The sequence below is a fragment of the Tachyglossus aculeatus genome, chromosome 5 (assembly GCF_015852505.1).
Source record: "Tachyglossus aculeatus isolate mTacAcu1 chromosome 5, mTacAcu1.pri, whole genome shotgun sequence".
NCBI classification, from domain to species: domain Eukaryota; kingdom Metazoa; phylum Chordata; class Mammalia; order Monotremata; family Tachyglossidae; genus Tachyglossus; species Tachyglossus aculeatus.
The window spans coordinates 18,723,496-18,750,914 of NC_052070.1; the positions used below are offsets into that span (position 1 = coordinate 18,723,496).

The following is a 27,419-nucleotide window of genomic DNA, read 5'->3' on the forward strand; positions in this document are numbered from 1 at the left end:
AGCACTTACTGTGAGCAGAGCACTGTACTAAGCGCTTGGGAAAGTACAATACAAAAATAAACAATGACATTCCCTGCCCTCAATGACGAACAATCTAGAGGCGGGGAAACAGACATCAATACAAATAAAGTTACAGATCTAAGTGCTGGGATAAATAAAAATTAATCAGATTAGGCTCAGTCCTTGTTCCACGTGGGACTCACTAACTAGGAAGGTATTGAATCCCCATTTTGCAGATTAGGAAGCTGAGGCACGGAGAAGCTAAGTGACTTGGTCACACAACAGGCAAATGATGGAGCTGGGATTAGAACCCATGTCCTCTAGCTCCCAGGCCCATGCGTTATCCACTAGGTCATGCTGCTTCCCACAGGCATTTTAGGATTTAATTGTCTGTGGTCCACCTTTGCCATTTGAGTAGAGCCTGTAAGTGATTCTGGTGGAACTAACTGTTCAGGGAGCTGGATTTATTCATCATCAATCATATTTATTGAGCACTTACTATGTGCAGAGCACTGTACTAAGCGCTTGGGAAGTACAAATTGGCAACATATAGAGACAGTCCCTACCCAACAATGGGCTCACAGTCTAAAAGGGGGAGACAGAGAACAAAACCAAACATACTAACAAAATAAAATAAATAGGATAGATATGTACAAGTACATAATTTTACATATTTACATATTTACATATTTATTGTACATAATGCTTCCGGGTCTCCCAACCATATAAAACATTGGACAGCCCGTCAGCTCTGAAGATAGGTTGGTCGAAAGTCAGATCATTGCCAACCCCACTTTGACAGTCTCCTAAAATATCTGCTGACCTTGTTGATTGGGTTTATTGTTGCACCTGTCCATCAGTGGTATTTATTGAGCTCTTACTAAGCACTTAGGAGAGTACAGAAAAACAGAATTGGTAGACGCTCTCCCTACTCATAAGGAACTTGTAGTCCAGAGGGAGAGACAGATCTTAATATAAATAAATGCATTATGGACATGTCCTTAAGTGCTGTGGGGCTGAAGGTGGAGTGAATAAAAACTACAAATGCAAGTGCGAGGGTGGTGCAGAAGGGAGAGGGAGTAGAGGAAATGAGGGTTTAGTTGGGGCAGATCTCTTGGAGGAGATGTGGTTTTAATAAGGCCGTGAAGGTGGGGCGAGTGATCATCTGTTGGATATGAAGAAGGAGGGAGTTTTAGGCCGGAGGCAGAACGGGGGCGAAGGGTCGGCAGTGAGAAAAATGAGATTACGGTACGGGGAGTAAGTTGGCATTAGAGGAGTGAAGAGAACGTGCTGGGTCGTATGGTATTTGTTAAGTGCTTACATTGTGTCAAGCAGTGTTCTAAGTGCTGGGATGGAGACAAGCCATGAGAAGCAGCGTGGCTTAGTGGAAAAAGCACAGGCTTGGGACTAAGAGGCTGTGGGTTCAAATCCCGGCTCTGCAAATTGTCAGCTGTGTGACTTCGGGCAAGTCACTTAACTCCTCTGTGCCTCATTTACCTCATCTGTAAAATGTGAGACTGTGAGCCCCACGTGGGACAACCTGACCACCTTGTATCTACCCCAGCGCTTAGAACAGTGCTTGGCACATAGTAAGTGCTTAACAAATGCCACCATAATTATTATTATTATTACTATTGTAAACTAATCAGGTTGGACAAAGTCCCTGTCTCACGTGGGATTCAGTCTAAGTAGAAGGGAGGACAGCTATTTAATCTCCATTCTACAGGTGAGGAAACCGAGGCATAGGGCAGTCAAGTGACCTGTCTAAGGTCATATAGCAGACAAATGGCAGAGCTGGGATTAGAACCCAGGTCCTCTGATTCCCAGGCCTGTGCTCTTTCCATTAGTTTGTAGTACAAGATCAGCAAGATCCAAGTGCGTAGACTACCCAGAAGGGAGAGGGAGTAGGGGGAAAGAGGGCTTAATTAGGGTAGGCCTGTTGGAGAAGATGTGGGTTGCACCCTGTATATATGTATATATCCTGTATATATGTATATATGTACATATTTATTACTCTATTTATTTATTCATTTATTTTACTTGTACATAGCTATTCTATTTTATTTTGTTAGTATGTTTGGTTTTGTTCTCTGTCTCCCTCTTTTATCATCATCATCATCAATCGTATTTATTGAGCGCTTACTATGTGCAGAGCACTGTACTAAGCGCTTGGGAAGTACAAATTGGCAACATATAGAGACAGTCCCTACCCAACAGTGGGCTCACAGTCTAAAAGGGGGAGACAGAGAACAAAACCAAACATACTAACAAAATAAAATAAATAGAATAGATATGTACAAATGAAATAAATAAATAAATAGAGTAATAAATTTGTACAAACATATATACATATATACAGGTGCTGTGGGGAAGGGAAGGAGGTAAGATGGGGGGGATGGAGAGGGGGACGAGGGGGAGAGGAAGGAAGGGGCTCAGTCTGGGAAGGCCTCCAGAGCCCACTGTTGGGTAGGGACTGTCTCTATATGTTGCCAGTTTGTACTTCCCAAGCGCTTAGTACAGTGCTCTTCACATGGTAAGAGCTCAGTAAATACGATTGATGATGATGATCTCTGGGAAATATGCTGCCAAAGTCACAGAATTCCTTGGCGGCGTTCACCCTTGTGCCATCAGTGTCTGGAGTTTCCCAGGTGCGGGGCGATATGATCTTTTGGTGTCTTCATATTTATTGTCAGTTTGCTTCAGGGAGAATGGGTCTCTGTGATCCTAGCCTGAGCTGTGTTTGGATCGACTACTGAAGGATATCGTTGACAGCGTGCTCTTGGAATTGCAGGGTGACTTCAGATCCTGGCAGAGCACAATGGGCCCCCCATCTTACCTCCTTCCCTTCCACACAGCACCTGTATATATGTATATATGTTTGTACAGATTTATTACACTATTTATTTATTTATTTTACTTGTACATAGCTATTCTATTTATTTTGTTTTGTTAGTATGTTTGGTTTTGTTCTCTGTCTCCCCCTTTTAGACTGTGAGCCCAATGTTGGGTAGGGACTGTCTCTATATGTTGCCAATTTGTACTTCCCAAGCGCTTAGTACAGTGCTCTGCACATAGTAAGCGCTCAATAAATACGATTGATTGATTAATTGATCTTGGCAGCAGGTCAGACACAAGAAGTGAGGCAGCAGCACCAAAACCTCAATACAGTTTTCAGAATCTGTACAAACTCATGTAAATCCATAAGTAGGTCTGGTCTCTGGGCGTCATTTAATACATTAGAAGCAGTGTGGCTCAGTGGAAAGAGCACGGGCTTTGGAGTCAGAGGTCATGGGTTCGAATCCTGGCTCTGCCACATGTCTGCTGTGTGACCTTGGGCAAGGTCACACTTAACTTCTCTGAGCCTCAGTTACTTCATCTGTAAAATGGGGATTAAGACTGTGAGCCCCCCGTGGGACAATCTGATCACCTTGTATTCCCCCAGCGCCTAGAACAGTGCTTTGCACATAGTAAGCGCTTAACAAATGTCATCATTATTATTATTAAAGAGCCCGGGCTTGGGAGTCAGAGGTCATGGGTTCTAATCCTGGCTCCGCCACTTGTCAGCTGTGTGACTTTGGGCAAGTCACTTAACTTCTCTGGGCCTCAGTTCCTTCATCTGTAAAATGGGGATTAAGATTGTGAACCCCACGTGGGACAACCCTGATTACCTTGTATGCCCCCCAGCACATAGAACAGTGCTTGGCACATAGTAAGCGCTTAACAAATATCAACATTATTATTATTATTACATTTGATGGTCCTGAAAAGGACCTGGGTTCTAATCCCAGCTCCAGCACTTCTCTGCTGTGTGACCTAGGGCAAGCCACCTCCCTTCTCTGGCCCTTAGTTACCTCATCTGTAAAACGGGGATTAAGACTGTGAGCCCCATGTGGGGCTTAATCAACCTGATTAAGTCGTATCTACCCGAGCGTTAATGGAGTGCCTGGAATATAGTAAGCGCTTAACCAATACCATTTAAAAAAAGTGTTCATTAAGATTCTGAGCTTGAAATGACCAGCGATATCACTGAGGCTCCGTTCTGGGAGTCAATTATTATTATTATTATTATTGTTATTATTATTATTGTCATTTGTTAAGCCGTTTGTGTGAAGGATTGTACAAAGCGCTAGGGTAGATACAAATTAATCTGGCCATATACTGTCCTTGTCCCACATGAACCTCCCGATCTAAGTAGAAGGGAGAACAGGTATTGAATCCTCATTTTGCAGGTGAGGAAACAGAGGCAAAAAAAGTGTTCATTAAGATTCTGAGGTTGAAATGACCAGTGATATCACTGAGGCTCAGTTCTGGGAGTCAATTATTATTATTATATTATTGTTATTATTATTGTCATTTGTTAAGCGGTTTGTGTGAAGGATTGTACAGGGCGCTAGGGTAGATACAAATTAATCCGGCCATATACTGTCCTTGTCCCACATGAACCTCCCAATCTAAGTAGAAGGGAGAACAGGTATTGAATCCTCATTTTGCAGGTGAGGAAACAGAGGCAAAAAAAGTGTTCATTAAGATTCTGAGGTTGAAATGACCAGTGATATCACTGAGGCTCGGTTCTGGGAGTCAATTATTATTATTATAATTATTGTTATTATTATTGTCATTTGTTAAGCGGTTTATGTGAAGGATTGTACAGGGCGCTAGGGTAGATACAAATTAATCTGGCCATATACTGTCCTTGTCCCACATGAACCTCCCAATCTAAGTAGAAGGGAGAACAGGTATTGAATCCTCATTTTGCAGAGGAAACAGAGGCAAAAAAAGTGTTCATTAAGATTCTGAGGTTGAAATGACCAGTGATATCACTGAGGCTCAGTTCTGGGAGTCAATTATTATTATTATTATTATGGTTATTATTATTGTCATTTGTTAAGCGGTTTGTGTGAAGGATTATACAAGGCGCTAGGGTAGATACAAATTAATCCGGCCATATACTGTCCTTGTCCCACATGAACCTCCCAATCTAAGTAGAAGGGAGAACAGGTATTGAATCCTCATTTTGCAGGTGAGGAAACAGAGGCAAAAAAAGTGTTCATTAAGATTCTGAGGTTGAAATGACCAGTGATATCACTGAGGCTCAGTTCTGGGAGTCAATTATTATTATTATAATTATTGTTATTATTATTGTCATTTGTTAAGCGGTTTGTGTGAAGGATTGTACAAGGCGCTAGGGTAGATACAAATTAATCCGGCCATATACTGTCCTTGTACCACATGAACCTCCCAATCTAAGTAGAAGGGAGAACAGGTATTGAATCCTCATTTTGCAGGTGAGGAAACAGAGGCAAAAAAAGTGTTCATTAAGATTCTGAGGTTGAAATGACCAGTGATATCACTGAGGCTCAGTTCTGGGAGTCAATTATTATTATTATAATTATTGTTATTATTATTGTCATTTGTTAAGCGGTTTGTGTGAAGGATTGTACAAGGCGCTAGGGTAGATACAAATTAATCTGGCCATATACTGTCCTTGTACCACATGAACCTCCCAATCTAAGTAGAAGGGAGAACAGGTATTGAATCCTCATTTTGCAGGTGAGGAAACAGAGGCAAAAAAAGTGTTCATTAAGATTCTGAGGTTGAAATGACCAGTGATATCACTGAGGCTCAGTTCTGGGAGTCAATTATTATTATTATAATTATTGTTATTATTATTGTCATTTGTTAAGCGATTTGTGTGAAGGATTGTACAAGGCGCTAGGGTAGATACAAATTAATCCGGCCATATACTGTCCTTGTACCACATGAACCTCCCAATCTAAGTAGAAGGGAGAACAGGTATTGAATCCTCATTTTGCAGGTGAGGAAACAGAGGCAAAAAAAGTGTTCATTAAGATTCTGAGGTTGAAATGACCAGTGATATCACTGAGGCTCAGTTCTGGGAGTCAATTATTATTATTATAATTATTGTTATTATTATTGTCATTTGTTAAGCGGTTTGTGTGAAGGATTGTACAAGGCGCTAGGGTAGATACAAATTAATCCGGCCATATACTGTCCTTGTCCCACATGAACCTCCCAATCTAAGTAGAAGGGAGAACAGGTATTGAATCCCCATTTTGCAGGTGAGGAAACAGAGGCATAGAGAAGTTTAAGTGACTTGTCCAAGGACCACTGCAGACAAGTGGCAGAGCCAGAATTAGGAACCAGATCCTCCGATTCCCAGGCCCGTGCTCTTTCCATTAGGTCACACTCCTTCTCAGTTCTGTTGAATTAATTCCCCACTGCCATTGGAGTAAAGGCATAGCTGTATAGTAGGGCTCTTGCTGGGCGATAATAATAATGATTCATTCATTCATTCAATCGTATTTATTGAGCACTTACTGTGTGCAGAGCACTGGACTAAGCGCTTGGAAAGTACAAATCGGCTCAAAATGCAAAATCCAGGACGGACGGTGTCACAACCTCCAAGCCGCAGGCCAACGTAAAAGCCGTCCAATTGATGGAGCCCCCAGGAGTCCCAAACTGCTTTCAGAACGTAGTGACAATAATAATAATAATAATAATAATAATAATGGTATTTGTTAAGCGCTTACTATGTGCAAAGCACTGTTCTAAGCGCTGGGGGGATACAAGGTGATCACGTTGTCCCAAGTGGGGCTCACCATCTTAATCCCCGTTTTACAGATGAGGGAACTGAGGCTCAGAGAAGTTAAGTGACTTGCCCAAGGTCACACAGCGGACATGTGGCGGAGCCGGGATTCGAACCCATGACCTCTGGCTCCAAAGCCCGGGCTCTTTCCACTGAGCCACGCTGCTGTTGAAGAGAAGCAGTGTGGCCTGGTGGCTAGAGCGCGGGCCTGGGCGTCAGAACGACCATGGCACCTGATTATTTTGTATCTGCCTCCGAGCTTAGTACCTTTAGCAGTTGCTTAATGGACATCGCAATTATTAGTAGTAACTTCGAGGGGTAGCTCTACATTGTCTTTTGAGTGTGAGGGGATAGAAATCAATAAAATGGGGTTAAATTCCAGAATTCATAACTGAGAAGCAGCGTGGCTTAGTGGGAAGAGCACGGGCTTAGAAGTCAGAGGTTGTGGGTTCTAATCCTGCTCTGCCACTTATCAGCTGCGTGAACCTGTACATTTTTACTATTCTATTTCTTTTGTTAATGATGTGCATCTAGCTTTATTTCTATTTATTCTGATGACCTGACATCTGTCCACCTGTTTTGTTTTGTTATCTGTCTCCCCCTTCTAGACTGTGAGCCCGTTGTTGGGTAGGGACCGTCTCTATAAGTTCATTCATTCATTCATTCAATCGTATTTATTAAGCGCTTACTGTGTGCAAAGCACTGTACTAAGCGCTTGGGAAGTACAAGTTGGCAACACATAGAGACAGTCCCTACCCAACTGTGGGCTCACAGTCTAGAAGGGGGAGACAGACAACAAAACATTAACAAAATAAAATAAATAGAATAAATATGTACAAATAAAATAGAGTAATAAATACGTCCAAACATATATACAGGTGCTGTGGGGAGGGGAAGGAGGTAAGGCGGGGGGGGGGGGGGGATTAGGGGGGAGGAAGGAGGGGGCTCATTCATTCAATCGTATTTATTGAGCACTTACTGTGTGCAGAGCACTGTACTAAGCACTTGGGACTGTGAGCCCGCTGTTGGGTAGGGACCGTCTCTAGATGTTGCCAACTTGTACTTCCCAAGCGCTTAGTTCAGTGCTGTGCACACAGTAAGCACTCAATAAATATGAGTGAATGAATGTACATATAGAGACGGTCCCTACCCAGCAACGGGCTCACAGTCTAGAAGAACGGGCGGTATTAAGCATTTACTACATACCAGGCACTGTACTAAGCTTTTGGGTGGATAAAAGCAAATCAGGTTGGACACAATCGCTGTCCCACACGGGGCTCACAGTCTCAATTTCCATTTTACAGATGAGCCCAGACTGAGCCCCGTCCTTCCTCTCCCCCTCCTCCCTCTTCCCCTTACCTCTTTCCCTTCCCCACAGCACCTGTATATATGTTTGTACATATTTATTACTCTATTTATTTTACTTGTACATATTTACTATTCTATTTATTTTATTTTGTTAACATGTTTTGTTTTGTTGTCTGTCTCCCCCTTCTAGACTGTGAGCCCGCTGTTGGGTAGGGACCGTCTCTATATGTTGCCAACTTGGACTTCCCAAGCACTTAGTACAGTGCTCTGCACACAGTAAGCGCTCAATAAATATGATTAAATGAATGAATGAGGTGACTGAGGCACAGAGAAGTAAAGTGACTTGCCCAAAGTCACATAGCAGACAAGTGGTGGAGCCAGGATTAGAACCCATGACCCGATGACTCCCAGGCTTGGCTCTATCCACTACGCCATGTTGCTTCCCCGATGCATTAAGGAACCTAGAAACTAGTGTTAGAATATATTTTCAATCATCTGGGAAGCATTTTCAATTTATTAGGCTACAAGCAAGGCCAGATTTAGGCTTTGGGGCCCTAAAACGCATAAAATAAGGGGGATTTGGGGATCCATGTGTTTTTCTCACAGACAAAACTGATTAAAAGAAAATCGAAGCTATGATTTCTTTAATCATTCTAATTTACTGATGGATTTTTCCCCCAGAAGATATTTTTGCGTATTAAATAGAAAACCAAGTCAATCCAATAAAGGCGTGCTCACTTCTGCCTAGAAGGTAAATTTTCATCACACACAAAGAAAGCATGCAGAATTCCCAAGCAGCCTTCCATTCAAGATTGAGCTCAACGTGGACAAGTTCAGACTCATATATAGGCTGCTTCATTCTCCAGTACTTGCTGCTAAAATAGAAGATTTTTAAAATGAGCAAAAGTCATAATAGACATGTGAGTGGTTGGGCATCCAAATGGGTTCATGTCAGACGAATGCTTCCTAATTCCCTAATAATTTATAGCCAAATTGTTTAGTAAAAAGCATGCATTGTGGAGAACTGAGTGTGCAAAGATCATGTTTTAGAATACTTCGGTATAAACTAAAAGCATTCTTCTTCTCTGTGATTTGTCCAAAATTCTGAAACACCAAAAATTTTCAAAATACTCCTATCAAGCAACATTCAGTGATTAGATTTTAAAGGAAATGGGGAGAGAAGCCTAAGTCATGAATTACAAACACCAGGTATTTATAGTTCTTTTAATATGGAAGTTTTGCTCCTAGCTATGTTGAAAATGTATTCATATGCTTACAGAAATGGTCACGACCTGCGCCCTGCACTGCACTTTTACTTTCTCCTTTAGATGCTTGTAAATAGCCCTTGCTGCTGAATCTCATATATAATTGTTTGTTGACTGAGGTTGCGGTTGACTTTTTGTTAGATTACATTTGTCTATATTTTTGAACATTCCTAGATGGGAAATACCAGGGAGTCGATAATATAATAATAATTATGGTATTTGTTAAGTGCTTACTTCGTGCCAAGCACCGTACTAAGCACTGAGATAAATACAGGGTAATCAGGTCCCAATTGATCTCCAATTCCCCTTTTTTTCACCCTTCTTCTCGTATCCCTTGCTCCAAAAAATATTACTCAAGGTATACTGAAAAAAGGCGGAATGAGTATAGACTTCAAGTCATTTTGGGGGTAGATTATGCCCTCTGAGTAGTTTATGCATTTTGATGAAAACTCTGTTTTAAAAAATCTTTCGCTGTTTTGCTCTCTCTCTTTTTTTCTTTTCTGTGGTAAAGTGGTAGAGAAAAGTAGAATCATCTGCCGTTGTAAGCCAGCCAAGCAGCCAGCGGCAGTAGCATTCACAATTCAAATCCGAACCTGTGACTTTGTGTTTTCAATCCTTTAGTATGGAAGAGGATTTTTAAAATTCTCTCTCTCACCCTGAAGCATTTCACATTAATGTCTTATCTCACAGTTGTAAATCATTAAGCTCACATTCTTAATACATTTTCCCCCACACCAAACTATAAAAGTACAGCACATCCAGCCATTAAGAGGGTGTGGAAACACTTTTACTCTTCTATGTAGGATCACGGAGACATGTTCAGGCAACTGAAATAGCTTGCGCTTCTTAACCTCCCATTGGCTGGCGTTAATCTTGTTCTTTTTCTCTCCACTTTGCCTACTTCTTCATCCAGTTAAAAACACCTCCCAAATATGTAGCAGTAAAATGCGTAGTGCCTGTTTAAAGACTTGGATTTATATAATGAACGTCATTAAATTATATTCACTTTTGTGTAACTCGCTATTATATGTGGTAATTGCCTTACCTAGCTAGCTGGGGAGAGATCAGCTTTAGTTAGGAAAGGAAAAAGATACTATCGCATAAAGCCAAGGCAAAAATGGAGTCTTTCAGCCAAGCCTCAGTCCCGAGGCTTCAAGACCAAGAAACAGGGCAGAGCAAATCATTGTTAAGCCTAGTGGGCTATTAGCCACTACTTGCACAATCACGTTTCTGCAGTCGTGCATTCCCACTATAGCACAGTATGCAACAAGTGAGAAATCCAAGGTAATAACAGTGGATAATAATAATAATGATGGCATTTGTTAAGCACTTTCTGTGTCCAACACTGTTTGTTCTGAGCGCTGGTGGGGAGATACAGGATAAACAGGTCCGACACAATCCCTGTTCATCATCAATCATATTTATTGAGCGCTTACTGTGTGCAGAGCACTGTACTAAGCGCTTGTGAGCATTCCACACAGGGCTCACAGTCTAAGTAGGAAGGAGAACAGGTACTGAATCCCCATTTTACAGATGAGACCCAAAGAAGTTAAGTGACTGGCTTAAAGTTAAGTGCATAAAGGGTACAATTTCATATGCTAGGGCAACTTGGGGGAGGGAGGAGAGGAAATGAGGGCTTAGTCAGGGAAGGCCTCTTGGAGGAGGTGTGATTTAATAAGATTTTGAAGGTGGGGAGAGTGGTGATCTTTCAAATCTGAAGGAGGAGGGAGTTCCAGACCAGAGGAAGGATGTGGGCAAGGGGCTCCTCTAGACTGTGAGCTGTTATATGATACAAGGATTATCTCTCTTTATTGCTGTATTGTACTTTCCCCAGTGCTCTTTGCACAGTAAATGCTTGATAAATATGATTGAGTGAATGAATGAATATAAAGACAGGATCAAGTTACAGTGATAGGTTGGCGTTGAAGGAGCCAAGTGAGTCTTCTGGGTTGTAGTATGAAATGAGAGATAAGATAGGAAGGGGCATAGTGATTGAATTTCTTAAAGCTAATGGTAAGGCGTTGCTGTTTCTGTGGCCTAGTGGATAGGGAACAGGCTTGGGAGTCAGAAAGACCTGAGTTCTCATGCCGGCTCCACCACTTATCTGCTGTGTGACCTTGGGTACGTCACTTCACTTCTTTGTGCCACAGTTCTGCAAGATGGGGATTAAAACTGCGATCCCCACTGGGGACATGGACCGTGTCCAATGTGATTACTTCGTGTCTACCTAGTGCTTAGAACAGCGACTGGCACATACTAAGCGCTTAACAAATACCCTAAAAAAAATTGTAGAGGCAGAAAAGTACTGGAGGTTCTTGAGGAGTTGGGAAACATGGACTGAATTTATTTCATTTTATTTATTTATTTTCAGAAAGATGATCCAGGCAACAGGGTGAAATATGGACTGGAATAGGGAAGTCAGGAAGCAGGGAGGTCAGCAAGGAGGCTGATGGTTGGAATAAGTGCTTGGATCAGCATAGTAGCAGTTTGAATGGAAATGAAAGGGTAGATTTTATTGATGTTGTGAATGTACAATTGGCAGGATTTGATGACAGACTGAATATGAGAGTTGTATGAGAGATGATTTGATGATAATGCCAAGGTTATGGGCTTGTGAGACAGGGAAAGTCATGGGGAGGACAGTTTGTGGGAGAAAAGATAAGTTCTGTTTTGAACATGTTAAATTTGAGGTGTTGGAATGCCCTCCCTCTGCCCATCCGCCAAGCTAGCTCTCTTCCTCCCTTCAAGGCCCTGCTGAGAGCTCACCTCCTCCAGGAGGCCTTCCCAGACTGAGCCCCTTCCTTCCTCTCCCCCTCGTCCCCCTCTCCATCCCCCCCATCTTACCTCCTTCCCTTCCCCACAGCACCTGTATATATGTATATATGTTTGTACATATTTTTTTACTCTATTTATTTATTTTATTTGTACATATCTATTCTATTTATTTTATTTTGTTAGTATGTTTGGTTTTGTTCTCTGTCTCCCCCTTTTAGACTGTGAGCCCACTGTTGGGTAGGGACTGTCTCTATATGTTGCCAATTTGTACTTCCCAAGCGCTTAGTACAGTGCTCTGCACATAGTAAGCGCTCAATAAATACGACTGATGATGATGATGATCAAAGTAGAGATTCATTCATTCATTCATTCAGTTCATTCAGTTGTATTTATTGAGCGCTTACTGTGTGCAGAACATTGTACTGAGTGCTTGGGAAGTCCAAGTTGGCAACATATAGAGACGGTCCCTACCCAACAGTGGGCTCACAGTCTAGAAGGGGGAGACAGAGAACAAAACAAAACATATTAACAAAATAAAATAAGTAGAATAAAAATGTCCTGAAGAGAGGAGAAAATATTAGATTGGAGAAACGGAGAAAGATCAGGGCTGGAGAAGTGTCATGGTGTAATGGGTAGAACACGGGCATGGCTCTGCCACATATCTGTTGTGTGACCTTGGGCAAGACAATTCACTTCTCTGTGCCTCAGTTACCTCATCTGTAAAATGGAGATTGAGACTGTGAGCCCCATGTGGGACAGGGACTGTGTTCAACTCAATTTGCTTATATCTACCCCAGCGCTTAGTACAGTGCCTGGCATAGTAAGCGCTTAACAAATACTATGATTATTAGATGAAAATTTGGGAATCATCTGCACAGAGATGGTAGTTGACACTATGGAAGTGAATGAGTTCTCCAAGTGAGTGGGGGTGAGTAGAGAATAGGAGGAGACCCAGAACTGAGCCTTGAGTGACTCCCACAGATAATAATTATTATTATTATTATGGTATTTGTTAAGCATTTACTATATTCCAAGCATTGTACTGTTGGGAAGTAGAGGAGGAACCGCTAGAGGGACTAAGAATAAGCCATCAGAGAGATAGGAGGAAAATTAGGAGAGGACAGTGTCAGTGAAGCCAAGGTTAGATGGGTTAATATTTCCAAATAGGGGTTTACGGTGTCAAAAGCAACTGAGAGAGGTTGAGGAGTATTAGGATGGAGTAGAGGCTGCTGGGTTTGGCAAGAAGGAGATGATAGGCAACATTTGAGAGGGCAGTTTCTGTGGAGTGAAAAGGTGGAATCCAGATCGGAAGGGGTCAGGAGAGAATTGGCAGGTGTAGACAACTTGCTTAAGGAATTTGGAGAGGGATAGTAGGAAGGAGATGGCGTGATAACTAGATGGAGCCAGGAGGCTAAGGGAAGGTGTTTTAGGGTAAGGGAGACATGAAGATGTTTGGAAGCACTGGGGAAGATGCCATTGGAGAGTGAACAGATGAAGATGGCAGTCAGGGAGGGAAGCAGGGAGGGGGCAAGTGTTTTGATCGGGTGCCAGTAGAGCTATGCTCACTAGCTTAAAATTCAGTAAATTTTTAAAGTCAGGCTCCCTGTTTTGATGCTTAAAGTCATTATTTTCCCACCAGCTTGTAGCTGATTTTCACTGACAACATGGTTTGCTGAGTTGGCTCTCATGCCATAATGAGCAGATGTGATTAGTCTTTACCCATTAAGTAGAAGTAGTACCTTTCCTTGTTCTCTCTATTCCTTATCTTTTCCTCTTCATTTAATTCTCTCCTTGTCACTCTGTCTCCCCTTGCCAATCCTCCTTGTTGTGATATTAAGCACATACTATATGGCAAGCACTGTACTAAACGCTAGGGTAGACACAAGATAATCAAGTCTCACATGGAGCTCCCACTCTAGGAGGGAGAACAGGTATTGCATCCCCATTTTGCAGGTGAGGAAACTGAGGCACAGAGAAGTGAAGTGATTTTCCGAGGTCACATAGCGGTTAAGTGGCAGAGTTAGGATTAGAACCCAGGTTCTCTGACTCCCATTCTTCCTCCACTAACCATGCTGCTTCCTTTCCCCTATGCCTTCAACTTATTTTTCATCCTCTCTACTTACTGTAAATTTCCTGTTCCCCAAAAAGACAAGGCTTCATTACGTAAGAGGAAGGGAAAGTCTAACTATTGGTCCTCCCATGCAGATTCAGGAGCATCCGAAAACCATCTCGTAGTTCCCCCCTCAACTCCCACATGCTGCCCCATCTCCGTGCTCCCTTTCCTGTCCAGACTTCTTGAGCAGACTGTCTATACCTTCTACTTTCACTTCTCTTCCAACGCTTCTCCACCCTCTGCAATCTGAAGTTCATTTTTTTTCACTCTACTGTGATGCTGCTCATCCAGATTCCCAGTGAATCCTCTCTTTGGCTAAGATTAATGTGCTCTGACTTAATCCTCCTTAACTTCTTGGCTGCATTTTAGAACTGCTGACCACTCCCTCCTTTAGAAACTTTCACTGACCTTGGTTTTTCCAGTGTTGCCCTGGATCTCTTCCTATTCCTCATTGCTCCTTCTCAGTCTCCTTGTCAGGTCCTACATCCATCCCCGCCTTTCCTGGCTCCACCACGGGTCTGCAGTGTGACCTTGGCCATGTCACTTAACTTCTCTGTGCCTCAGTTACCTCGTCTGTAAAATGGGGATTGAGATTGTGAGCCCCATGTGGTACAGGGTCTGTGTCCAAACCAGTTTGTGTCCAATCCTTCTAGACTGTGAGCCCGTCTCCTAGACTGTGAGCCCGTTGTTGGGTAGGGACCGCCTCTACATGTTGCCAACTTGTACTTCCCAAGTGCTTAGTACAGTGCTCTGCACACAGTAAGCACTCAATAAATACGATTGAATGAATGAATGAATGAGTGAATTTGCTTCACTCCACTAACCTCAGTGCTTACAACGGTGCCTGGCACATAGTAAGTGCTTAATAAATAACACAGCTGTTATTATTACTATTGTTATTATCAACCCCTTAAGCCCTAGTGTCCCATGAGGCTCTGTTCCTTTAGTCTTCTTAATTCGCACACTCCCAAGATTGCAGCCACTGCCTTTGTGTGGATGTCTCCCAAATTTTCTGTGCAAACCCAGAATCTATCTCCTTTATTGTCTCATCTCCTCCTGCTGCCAGGACATCTATATCTAGATGACTCCATGACCTTTTGCACTTTAAACCCAATACAGTATGTCGAAAACTCTTCATTTTTCCATCCTTCATCATCATCAATCGTATTTATTGAGCGCTTACTGTGTGCAGGGCACTGTACTAAGTGCTTGGGAAGTACAAATTGGCAACATATAGAGACAGTCCCTACCCAACAGTGGGCTCACAGTCTAAAAGGGGGAGACAGAGAACAAAACCAAACATACTAACAAAATAAAATAAATAGAATAGATATGTGCAAGTAAAATAAATAAATAGAGTAATAAATATGTACAAACATATATACATATATACTTCATATATATACATATACAAACATATACATATATACATATATACATCCTTGTCATCCTCCTTATGTTTCCATCATCATCATGATCATCATCATCGTCATTAACACCATCCCCATTCCTGCCTCTCTTCCAGTAGCTGGCAACCTAGATTTTCATCTTTGAGTCCTATCCATCTTTCCCCTGTCACATACTGTCTGTTCCCAAACCCTGCCAATTTTTCCTCGGCAGTATTCCTTGAATCTGCCCCTTCCTCCCCACCCTTATAGTCACCACCCTAGTCCAGGCCTTCGTCACCTCTCAACTGTTGATTACGGCAACAGCATCCATACTGGTCTATCTCTGCCTCAGCCTTTTTCATCATCATCAATCATATTTATTCAGCGCTTACTATGTGCAGAGCACTGTACTAAGCGCTTGGGAAGTACAAATTGGCAACATATAGAGACAGTCCCTACCCAACAGTGGGCTCACAGTCTAAAAGGGGGAGACAGAGAACAAAACCAAACATACTAACAAAATAAAATAAATAGAATAGATATGTACAAATAAAATAAATAAATAAATAAATAGAGTAATAAATATGTACAAACATATATACATATATACAGGTGCTGTGGGGAAGGGAAGGAGGTAAGATGGGGGGGATGGAGAAGGGTCTAGCCAACCTAGATCAGCTTCAGAAAATGCCACTCAAAAATCTCCAGTGGCTACCATTGGTCTTAGCATAAAACCAATACACGTCACGGTTGGGATGTTTTCCAACTGTCTTTTCCTTATCTGTCTTCTAGCTTCTCCTATTTCTCTCCAGTTTACACTCTCTGCTCCTCCTAAGCTAACCTAGTTGTATCTTCCTTGTGTTTCTCCCTTGTCTGACCAGTCGTTTTATGCTTTCCCCCTCCCTCTCAATTCCGCCAAACCACCTTCAAAGCCCACCTAAAAGCCACCCCCTCCAATAGGTTTTCCCTGGCTAACCCCTATCTTCCTGGTTATGTCTTCTCACAGCCACCGTGGCAAGCAACATGAGTTCATCTGTCAAATCATCTACTTTTGTGTTTATTATTTCCATGTCTCTTCCTTCTCCTTTGTGGTGTATGTCCACTTGCATTAGATTGTTCATCCTTGAGAGCAGGGATTATCTTTTGCGTCTATTGTAGGTTCACACGGGCCTAGTACAATGCTATGTCCCCAGTATTTGAGTGATAAATGCCGTCGCTGCTGCTGATAGAGGTGAAGGAATTCTTTGGATGCTAAACCACTGGTTTTGTTTCTGGAACAAAACCTCTCCAGACTGTAAGATCCTTGTGGGCTGAGAATGTGTCTACCAACTCTGTTATATCGTACTCTCCCAAGTGCTTAGTACAGTGCTGTGCACACAATAAATATGATTGGTTGATTGGTACCAGCTCTATTATACTCTCCCAAGTGCTTAGTTCAATCATATTTAGTGAGCACTTACTGTGTTCAGAGCACTATACTAAGTGCTTGGGGGGGGTACAGTATAGTAGAGTTGGCAGACACGTTCTGTGCTCACAACAAGCTTTAAGTTAAGGGGGGGAGATAGACATTAATATAAATAAATTATGGATATGTACTTAAGTGCTGTGGGGCTGGGGAGGATGAATAAAGGGAGGTGATGCAGAAGGGAGTGGGAGAAGAGGAAATGAAGGCTTAGTCAGGAAAGTCCTCTTGGAGGAGATGTGCCTTCAATAAGGCTTTGAAGGTCGGAGGAGTAATTGTCAGATATGAAGAGGGAGTGCGTTCCGGATCAAAGACAGGAAGGGAACAAGAGGTCCGTGGTGAGATAAACGAGTTCAAGGTATAGAGAGTAGGATAATAATAATGATAATAATAATGGTATTTGTTGTTTCTTTCCATGTACTAAGCACTGGAGCAACGTGTGTGGGCTGGGTTGTACTAAGGGAGCAATGAGGTGAGATAGGAGGAGGCAAGGCGAGAGAGCACTTTAAAGCCAATTGTAAGGAGTTTCTGTTTGATGTGGAGGTGGATGAGCACTTTCCGGAGGTTCTTGGGTTCAGTGCTCTGCGAACAGTAAGTGCTCGATAAATATGATTGATTGATAGGAACAAAGACACTATGCAGTATCCAAACCCAAGGTCTTAGTCCAAACCCAGGATTAGTGAAGCCAGCAGGGAAAGGCGTCAGTTATGCTTCGGGTGGGTCTGACTCTTCTTACCTGTCTCTTCTTACCTCTGACTCTTCTGACTCTTCTTACCTCGTTCTCGCCTGTCCCGCCATCGACCCCCGGCCGATGTCATCCCCCGGGCCTGGAATGCCCTCCCTCTGCCCATCGGCCAAGCTAGCTCTCTTCCTCCCTTCAAGGCCCTGCTGAGAGCTCACCTCTTCCAGGAGGCCTTCCCAGACTGAGCCCCTTCCTTCCTCTCCCCCTCGTCCCCCTCTCCATCCCCCCATCTTACCTCCTTCCCTTCCCCACAGCACCTGTATATATGTATAAATGTTTGTACATATTTATTACTCTATTTATTTATTTTACTTGTACATGTCTATTCTATTTATTTTATTTTGTTAGTATGTTTGGTTTTTTTTTTCTCTGTCTCCCCCTTTTAGACTGTGAGCCCACTGTTGGGTAGGGACTGTCTCTATATGTTGCCAATTTGTACTTCCCAAGTGCTTAGTACAGTGTTCTACACATAGTAAGCGCTCAATAAATATGATTGGTTGATTGATTACCTGGATAACATTTCATAAATGCAAGTCTTCCAAAATTGAGGTAAGAATTGTGGTTAGAACCTGCCCAGATTTTTTTTTGTGGATTTCCCATCCTTAGAGTTTTCTTGGTTAAAAATACAGAAGTAGTTTACCATTGCCTTCTTCCATGCAGTAAACCTGAGTCTCTGCCCTTGACTCTGTTCTGTGCCCGTGCTGCCCAGCACAGGGTAGTTTTGACTTGTAGTAGATTGCCTTCTCCTGGGTAGCCCAAGTTAGGGATGGGATGGCTATGCCCCTCCTTGACTCTCCGTCCCGTAGCTGAGACATGTAGAGTGCCAGAAACTTTCCAGGTGAGATCCTGAGAGGGGAAATACGCTATAATTGGTAAAAAAAAAAAAACAAAAACAGGGGCAGTCAGTTAAAGAGGTACTTAGTTCTTATCGTGCTAGGTCTTTGAGAGGACTAACATTTGTGCTTTATCACCAGGAGCTATGTCAGTGTCGACCGGGTGAAGGAAACTGTTCCTGTTGTAAGGAGTGCATGCTTTGTCTAGGCACGCTTTGGGATGAGTGCTGTGATTGTGTTGGTAAGTTGACATTTGGTTGGTTACTTTTAATTTGCTTAATGTGCTTCTAGAGGAGCAGCGTGGCCATGTGGAAAGAGCGTGGGCTTGGGCGTCAGAGAACCTGGGATCTAAATCTTAGTCTGCCACTTGCTTGCTCTGTGACCCCAACAAGTACCTTAAGCATTCGATTGTATTTATCGAGCGGTTACTGTGTGCAGAGAACTGTACTAAGTGATTGGGAGAATACAGTTTAACAATAAACAGACACATTCTTTGCCCACAACAAGTTTGAAGTCTAGAGGGGGAGACAGACATTAATGTAAATAAATCAATTACAGATATGTAGGTAAGTGCTGTGGGCCTGAGTGGGGGATGAATAAAGGGAGCAAGTCAGGGTGTCGCAGAAAAGAGTGGGAGAAGAGGAAATGAGGGCTTAGTCAGGGAAGTCCTCTTGAAGGAGATGTGCCTCAATAAGATTTTGAAACGGGTTGGGTGGGGGGAGTACCTGTGCCTCAGTTTCCTCATCTGTAAAATGGGAATTCAATATCTGTTATCCCTTCTACTTAGATGGTGAGCCCTATGTGAGACAGGTATTGTGTCTGACCTGATTATCTTGTCTCTTCCCCAGTGCTTAGAACAGTGTTTGCCATGTAGCAAGTACTTAATATGACAATTATTATTGGTTATTATCGTCTTAGAATCCTGGGACTGGAAGAGGGTCCTTTAGAGGTTATGTAAGCTGTCCCCCTGCTTTCTGTAGAATTTCCATAAACCATCCCAGACAGATGAGGTTTTTTGCCATTTTTAGAAACTTCCACCGAAGGAATTAACACACTCCCTCAGTTGCCATCACATCATTTCACAACTTGAAAGATCTCTATTAGAAACCGTGGTTTGGTTATTGTTGTTGTTTTAATGGTATTTATAAAGCGTTTATTATGTGTCAAACACTGTTCTAAGCACTGGGGTAGATACAAGTTAATACGTTGGACACAGTCCCTGTCCCGCATGGGGCTCACAGCCCAAGTAGAAGAGAGACCAGAAAAACTGAGGCACAGAGAAGTGAAGTGACTTGCCCAAGGTCACACAAGATGCACTTCGCAGAACCTGGATTAGAACCCAGGTCCTCTGACTCCCAATCAATCAATCAATCAATCGTATTTATTGAGCGCTTACTGTGTGCAGAGCACTGTACTAAGCGCTTGGGAAGTACAAGTTGGCAACATATAGAGATGGTCCCTACCCAACAGGGGGCTCACAGTCTAGAAGGGGGAGACAGAGAACAAAACCAAACATACTAACAAAATAAAATAAATAGAATATAGATGTACAAGTAAGATAAATAAATAAATAAATAAATAAATGAATAGAGTAATAAATACCCAGGCTTGTGCTGTTTCCACTAGACTAGATCTTTCCACTTTAACTGTTGTAGTTTAGGCATATTTTTTCTTTTTCTTTTTAATGGTATTTGTTAAGTGCTTACTCTGTGTCAAGCCCTGTTCTAAGCGTGGAGGTAGGTACAGGTTAATTAGGTCGGGCACAGTCTCTGCCTCGCATGGGGACCACAGTCTAAGTAGGGGAGAGAACAGGTATCCTCATTTTACAGTTGAGGAAACTGAGGCACAGAAAAGTGAAGCAAAAACTCCTCACTCTCGGCTTCAAGGCTGTCCGTCACCTCGCCCCCTCCTACCTCACCTCCCTTCTCTCCTTCTACAGCCCAGCCGGCACCCTCCGCTCCTCCGCCGCTAATCTCCTCACTGTACCTCGTTCTCGCCTGTCCCGCCGTCGACCCCCCTCCTCCAGGAGCTCACCTCCTCCAGGAGGCCTTCCCAGACTGAGCCCCCTCCTTCCTCTCCCCCTCCCCATCCCCCCCCGCCCTACCTCCTTCCCCTCCCCACAGCACCTGTATATATATATTTGTACAGATTTATTACCCTATTTTACTTGTACATATTTACTATTCTATTTATTTTGTTAATGATGTGCATATAGCTTTAATTCTATTTGTTCTGACAATTTTGACACCTGTCTACATGTTTTGTTTTGTTGTCTGTCTCCTCCTTCTAGACTGTGAGCCTGTTGTTGGGTTGGGACTGTCTCTGTATGTTGCCGACTTATACTTCCCAAGCGCTTAGTACAGTGCTCTGCACACAGTAAGAGCTCAATAAATACGATTGAATGAATGAATGAATGAAAAGTGAAGTGACTTGCCTAAGGTCACACAGCAAGCAGTTGGCAGAGTCAGGATTAGAACTCCGGTCCTTTAGACTACCAGGCCTGGGCTCTCTTCACTAGGCCATGCTGCTTCTTTTCTCCTTGGCGGACATGGAGAACAAGTGAACAGCCCACTGTTGGGTAGGGACCGTCTCTATATGTTGCCAACTTGTACTTCCCAAGCGCTTAGTACAGTGCTCTGCACACAGTAAACGCTCAATAAATACGATTGATTGATTGATTAACAGTTTCCTCAGAGTAACCTTTCACATCCTAAGAGATCATAAAGTAACTCGTAGCTTTCTCCTCTCTAGGCTACATAATTCTAGATCCTTTAAATAGCATGTTTTCCCATTTGTTAAGATTTTTTTACCATGTTCATAACTCTCCTCTGAACCTTCTCTATGTCCTCTACAGTCTTTGTAAGTTATGGAGCCCAAAGCTGGGGTTAAGAGAAGCAGCGTGGCTCAGTGGCAGGAGCGAGGGCTTTGGAGTCAGAGGTTATGGGTTCAAATCCCGGCTCCGCCACTTGTCAGCTGTGTGACTTTGGGCAAGTCACTTCACTTCTCTGTGCCTCAGTTCCCTCATCTGTAAAATGGGGATTGAGACTGTGAGCCCCCCGTGGGACAACCTGATCACCCTGTAACCTCCCCAGTGCTTAGAACAGTGCTTTGCTCATAGTAAGTGCTTAATAAATGCCATTATTATTATTATTATTATAAACTACTAAGAGCTAGAAGGGTGTTAAATATAATGTGAGGATTATTTATGGTTCCTAATTTTATGGCCTAATGAACTTTATTTAAGTTATGTGTTGTCCTGATTTTTAAAACATTCAGTCAGCTCTCATCACATTTCATATCCTAGTTCCCCTTCCACTCCACCCCAGCTTTCCTGTTTCACCCCTCTCTGGCACCCTACTTATTCACTGTGCCTCGTCCTGACCTCTTGCTCACAGCCTCCCATTCCACATCTAGCAGGTCAAAGATCTCCCCATCTTGGATAATAATAATAATAATAATAATAATAATAATAATAATAATAATAGCATTTATTAAGCACTTCCAATGTGCAAAGCACTGTTCCAAGTGCTGAGGTAGATACAAGGTCATCAGGTTATCCCCCATGGGGCTCACCGTCTCAACCCCCATTTTACAGATGAGGTAACTGAGGCACAGAGAAGTAAACTGACCTGCCCAAAATCACACAGCTGACAAGTGGCGGAGCCGGGATTTGAACACATGACCTCTGACTCCAAAGCCCATGCTCTTTCAACTGAGCCACGCTGCTTGAAGGCCCTTCTGAACTCACATTTCGTCTTTACCTTTTTTTTTATGGTATTTGTCAAATCCTTACTATATACCAGGCACTGTACTAAGCACTGGGGTAGATACAAACTAATCAAAGTCCGCGTCCCTCAGGAGGCTCACTATCTTAATCCCCATTTTATAGATGAAGTAACTGAGACACAGGGAAGTTAAGTAACCTGCCAAGGGTCACACAGCAGACAAGTGGGGGAGCCAGGACTAGAACCTAGATCCTTCTGACTTCTACACCCATGCTCTATCCATTAGGCTACTCCGCTTCTCAGTCTTAATCTTTACCTGATTAATTATCAGTTGTTCTTTACCTAATTAATCTCTCATTTGTCCATCTTGTAAATACTATAGATTGATTGATTGATCCTGCTACAGTGGTTTAGGTAGAAGCTCTTCTAACAACTGGTGAGCGCTATGAAAATCTAAACAGTAGCTTGTCTGGGTCTCCCAGCTCTGGTTTGTATTAAGGGGCTGAGGACATCATTTTCTCCTGAAGAACTAATTGTTTCTCCATTCCTCCGGCTTTTTCTTTTCTCTTCCCTCTCTTTCTCCCTTTCTCTCAACCTCTCTTGACCTCCTGACTCTCAAACCCATGCTTTATCCACCACACCATGCTTTTTCTCTTTTTTAACTGGGTCTCCCGGCTTTCACTGGGATTTAGGGACTGACGTGTATCATAATTAATCAGTCATTAATTCAGTCGTATTTATTGAGTGCTTACTGTAAGCAAAGCACTGTACTAAGCACTTGGGAGAGAACAATATAACCACAGACACATTCCCTGCCCACACTTGAATTTATAGAGAATTTACTGTGTGTAGAGCACTGTGCTAGGCACTTTGGGAGAGTACAATATAAACTGTGCTAGGCACTTTGGGAGGGTACAATATAACATTCATTCATTCAGTTGTATTTAATGAGTGCTTATTGTGCTCAGAACACTGTACTAAGCGCCTGGGAGAGTACAATATAACAATAAAAAGACACATTCCTTGCCTACACTGAGCTTGCAGTCTAGACTGTAGAGCTAGTTATGGGTAGCGAATGGGAAGTGGCATGGAGACGGAAGGATGTAGGTTCATTCATTCAGTCGTATTTATTGAGCACTTACTGTGTGCAGAGCACTGTACTAAGTGCTTGGGAAGTACAAATCGGCAACATATAGAGACGGTCCCTACCCAACGACGGACTCCCGGCTCCACCACTTTCGTTCCTTCGTTCAGTTGTATTTATTGAGCACCTACTGTGTGCAGAGTACTGTACTAAGCGCTTGGGAGAGTACAGTTCAACAATAAATGGACACATTCCCTGGCCACAACGACCTGTGTGACTTTGGGCAAGTCACTTCACTTCTCTGGGCCTCAGTTCATTTTTTTTTTTTTTTTACTCTAATTTATTTGTACATATCTATTCTATTTTATTTTGTTAGTATGTTTGGTTTTGTTCTCTGTCTCCCCCTTTTAGACTGTGAGCCCACTGTTGGGTAGGGACTGTCTCTATATGTTGCCAATTTGTACTTCCCAAGCGCTTAGTACAGTGCTCTGCACATAGTAAGCGCTCAATAAATGCGATTGATGATGATGGTGATGATCTGGGGATTAAGACTCTGAGCCTCATGTGGGACAGGGACTGTGTCCAATCTGATGATCTCGTATCTACCCAAGCGCTTATAACAGTGCTTGACACATAGTGCCTAATAAATACCATCATTATTATTATTGTTGCTATATTATACTGTCCCAAGCACTTAGTACAGTGCTCTGCACACAGTAAGCGCTCAGTAAATACGACTGACTGACTGACTTTCCCAAAGCACTTCAATGACTCTTCTCTTCCCTGGCTTTTGTCTTCTCCTATAAGTAAAAGTGAAGGTGTCTTTCTAGACCAGGAATGCCACAATTTATAATTTATCATAATTATTTTCTTGTTAGATGGCCTAAGAATTTCACTGTGGCCGAAATTGGATTTTTGGTGCCCGCGAAGATCATGTTTCAACTACAAAATCATTTACCACGTGACACGAATTTTTAGCCTGTTGGATTACAGAATTCTCTTGGTCTGATTTCTAATAACCTTAAAACAAAATTGTACCACACCTTGCAATCAGACGTTTATAATTCTAGCCTAATACCACTACAGTGACACACAGCACCCATTCCTTTACTGAATCCATTTGGCCTTTTGTGTCACAAACAGACTCAATTCCCTAATTTGTCCAGGATGAAATTTGTGGAATTGAGCTACAATCCGTCTGTGCAAGCCCTTTCATTAAAAATAAGTCAGTTTTGGAGCTTTTATGAGATCTCTCTTCCACTTACGTTCAGCTAAATATTAGAAAAATATGTCTTACGTAATGCATGTTTCTCTTTGTCCTGAATTAACTGACTTTCCATCTTTTTTGTGCAGCTTTTTCAGATAGGACTTCAGTATCTGATTCATTGGTTAATGACATGCTCAGTCACTGGAGAAATGCAGATAGTATCAGGTTTTAGGTACTCCCAAGACATTTAATAAAGCACATTAACAAAACATAGAGCTGTTCTTACATTCACATCTAAAGCACATTTTCAGGTTACTTTTATTTAGTATTAAGAAGAAATGAAAGAGCTCCTGCATTACTATAACCCCTAAGCCTCTGGCCTCTCTTCTGGCCCATTAATAGAAATATAACACCAGAATATTGAAACTTTAGAGGGTAAGTGAGAACTTCTATTATATCTTAAAGTTGTTTCAGTATCAAATCCCTCAAAGTACTCCAAATTCTCTTGGATTCGTTAGGGAAGCCACTGCTGTCACCTCAAAACTGTCACCACCAATGGGTTGCTTGGACTGTTTCTGCAGTCAGACTCATCCAGTAATTCCGATTTATTGTTTCTTTATTTTTATTGTTACTGTACTTGTTCAGCACTTACTATGTGCGAGTCACTGTACTGAGCACTGAGGTATATACAAGCTACAATCAAGTTGGACACAGTCCAGGCCCCACATGGGGCTCGCTATCTTTAATCCCTATTTTACAGATGAGGTAACTGAGGCACAGAGAAGTGAAGCGACTTGCCCACGTTCACACAGCAGACAGAGGAGGAGACAGGATTGAATCCAGGCCCGTTTTCTAACCAGTAGGCCACGTTGCTTCCTAACTTTTTTTATGCTAGGCATAGATTTATGCCCCCAAAATCTATAATGTTGAAAAAATGATTGGTAATTGGATGCTTATGCACAGTTCAGGGATTTCTAGAGGTGGCTGAGGTGGCAGACCTTGTAGAGGACCAGGTGCTGTTTCGGGGATTTCTGCTGCACTAACTTGGTAGAAATGGAGAACATGTGGAAGAACGCATTGCCGCTTGCAGGATAACCCCATTTTAACACAGCGCCCTTTTGCAAGCTATTCAAAGTAATGCATTGGGATCCCGCTGTAAAGTAAATTTGGTGCTGTGTTATAACAGGAGCCGGTCCCAGCCTTATCAGGGCCCACAAAGAGCCAGGGGACTTCATCCTTGGCCCCGCTCAGGATTGGGGAACAGAGATTCCGTTTTCGTAAACTGTGTAGTCTAAATAGGATTTGCTTTATTCAGCACCTGGGCCATAGTGGCATGTTTTACAGCACAGGCCTATTTGAGTAGAACTGCAGTATTAAGACTCCTTGTCTTCAGTACTGGCAGACACAATGCCTTGGGAATTGAATGGTCACTGCTAGTAAGCTTAACCTTATTTTTCAAGTCACGATTTTCTTAATGATATAGGCTTGTATGCAAATCGGGGGTGGAGATATCCGGCTTTTTAGCTCCCTCTAAGGAGAAAACGTCATCCTGGATCAGTGGTAATTCTCTCCCTTTAAGAAAACGGTGCACGTTCTAAGCATTGCATTTTACTTGATTAAGGGTTTTTTTTGGAGGGGGTGTAGGGGGAATGTCACTGCCATAAAGATGGAGTTTGATTTAATACATGTGTTGTGCTAGACATGCCAAGAGATGATGCCTTAAGGGCTTTTTGGATTCTTTTTGCTAAAGACATTTGGGCAGTCCAGATGTTTGCAATCGTGAGCTCGACAAGCACTTAAGGACACAGAAGACTAAAGTCATCTGGCCTTATAAGGAACCTTTACAAGAACAAGGGTGCTTTATTGTTATTATTACCATGGTTGTTATTAATAATTATTATTATGGTATTAAGTACTTACTATGTGCCAGGCACTGTACTAAGCGCCGGGGTGGATACAAGCAAATTGGTTTGGACAGAGTCCCTGTCCCACGTGGGGCTCACAGTCTCAATCCCCATTTTCCAGATAAGGTAACCGAGTCAAAGAGAAGTAAATTGACTTGCCCAAGGTCACATAGCAGACGAGTGGCAGAGCCAGGAGTAGAACCCATGGCCTTCTGACTCCCAGGCTGCTTCTCATTGATTTAGATTTATTGATTTAGAGCTGAGCTCCTCAAACCTTGGATTGAAGTTGACATGTGGACTGCCCACACCTCAGGAGACTGTGTGTCTTTTGCACCACTACAGATTCCACAGAAAGCCTGTGGGACAACCGAAGATAGGCCAAAAGGCAAAGAGCAGAATTAGCTTCTCTTCTCTCCTTTCCTCTCCCTTTCCCTTCCATCTTTCCTCCCCTCCCCTTCTCCTCCCCTGTGCCCTTCTCCCTCCCCTCCTCCCCTCTCTCCCCTCTTCTTTCCCTTCCCCTCTCCGCTCCCTTCCCCAAAGCCTAGATTACTGACATGAAGGGTGTGGAAGGCTAACTGAGGAGGAGCAGGAAAAGGAAAGATCTCTCCTTTAATTCACCTTCTATTGCCTTGCAAGTCCACACACAACTATGACATATATATGTGCTTCAAACCACTGAGAACTCACTCACCCAGAGACACAAAAGGTGATACCCATAGGGAGACTGACTATGAACATCCATTCCAATAATGAATCCTATTCAGCCCTATTTATTGAGCATTTAGAGTGTGCAGAGCACTGCACTAAGCACTTGGGAAAGTTAAACAGAACAGATTGATGCGATCCCTGTTCACAGGAGCTTACATCCTACAGGGTTCCAGATTTAAACGTCTTCCTGGCGTTCCCTGGAGTGTTTTGGTGGGAGGATCAAGGAGAGAGGAAGTAGCGTAGGACATTTGCTAAATTCTGTGACAGCTATTCCATAACGGCAGGAATGTACTGGGAC

At 42.7% G+C, this 27,419-nt stretch overlaps 1 protein-coding gene across 1 annotated transcript in view; it reads left to right on the plus strand.

The window, feature by feature from the left end:
- TWSG1 (twisted gastrulation BMP signaling modulator 1) overlaps positions 1-27,419 on the plus strand; it is a 68,820-nt gene that overhangs the window by 17,293 nt on the left and 24,108 nt on the right. Inside the window, 1 exon segment of the mRNA XM_038747143.1 lies at positions 18,635-18,734. Coding sequence (XP_038603071.1) covers positions 18,635-18,734 — 100 coding nt within the window.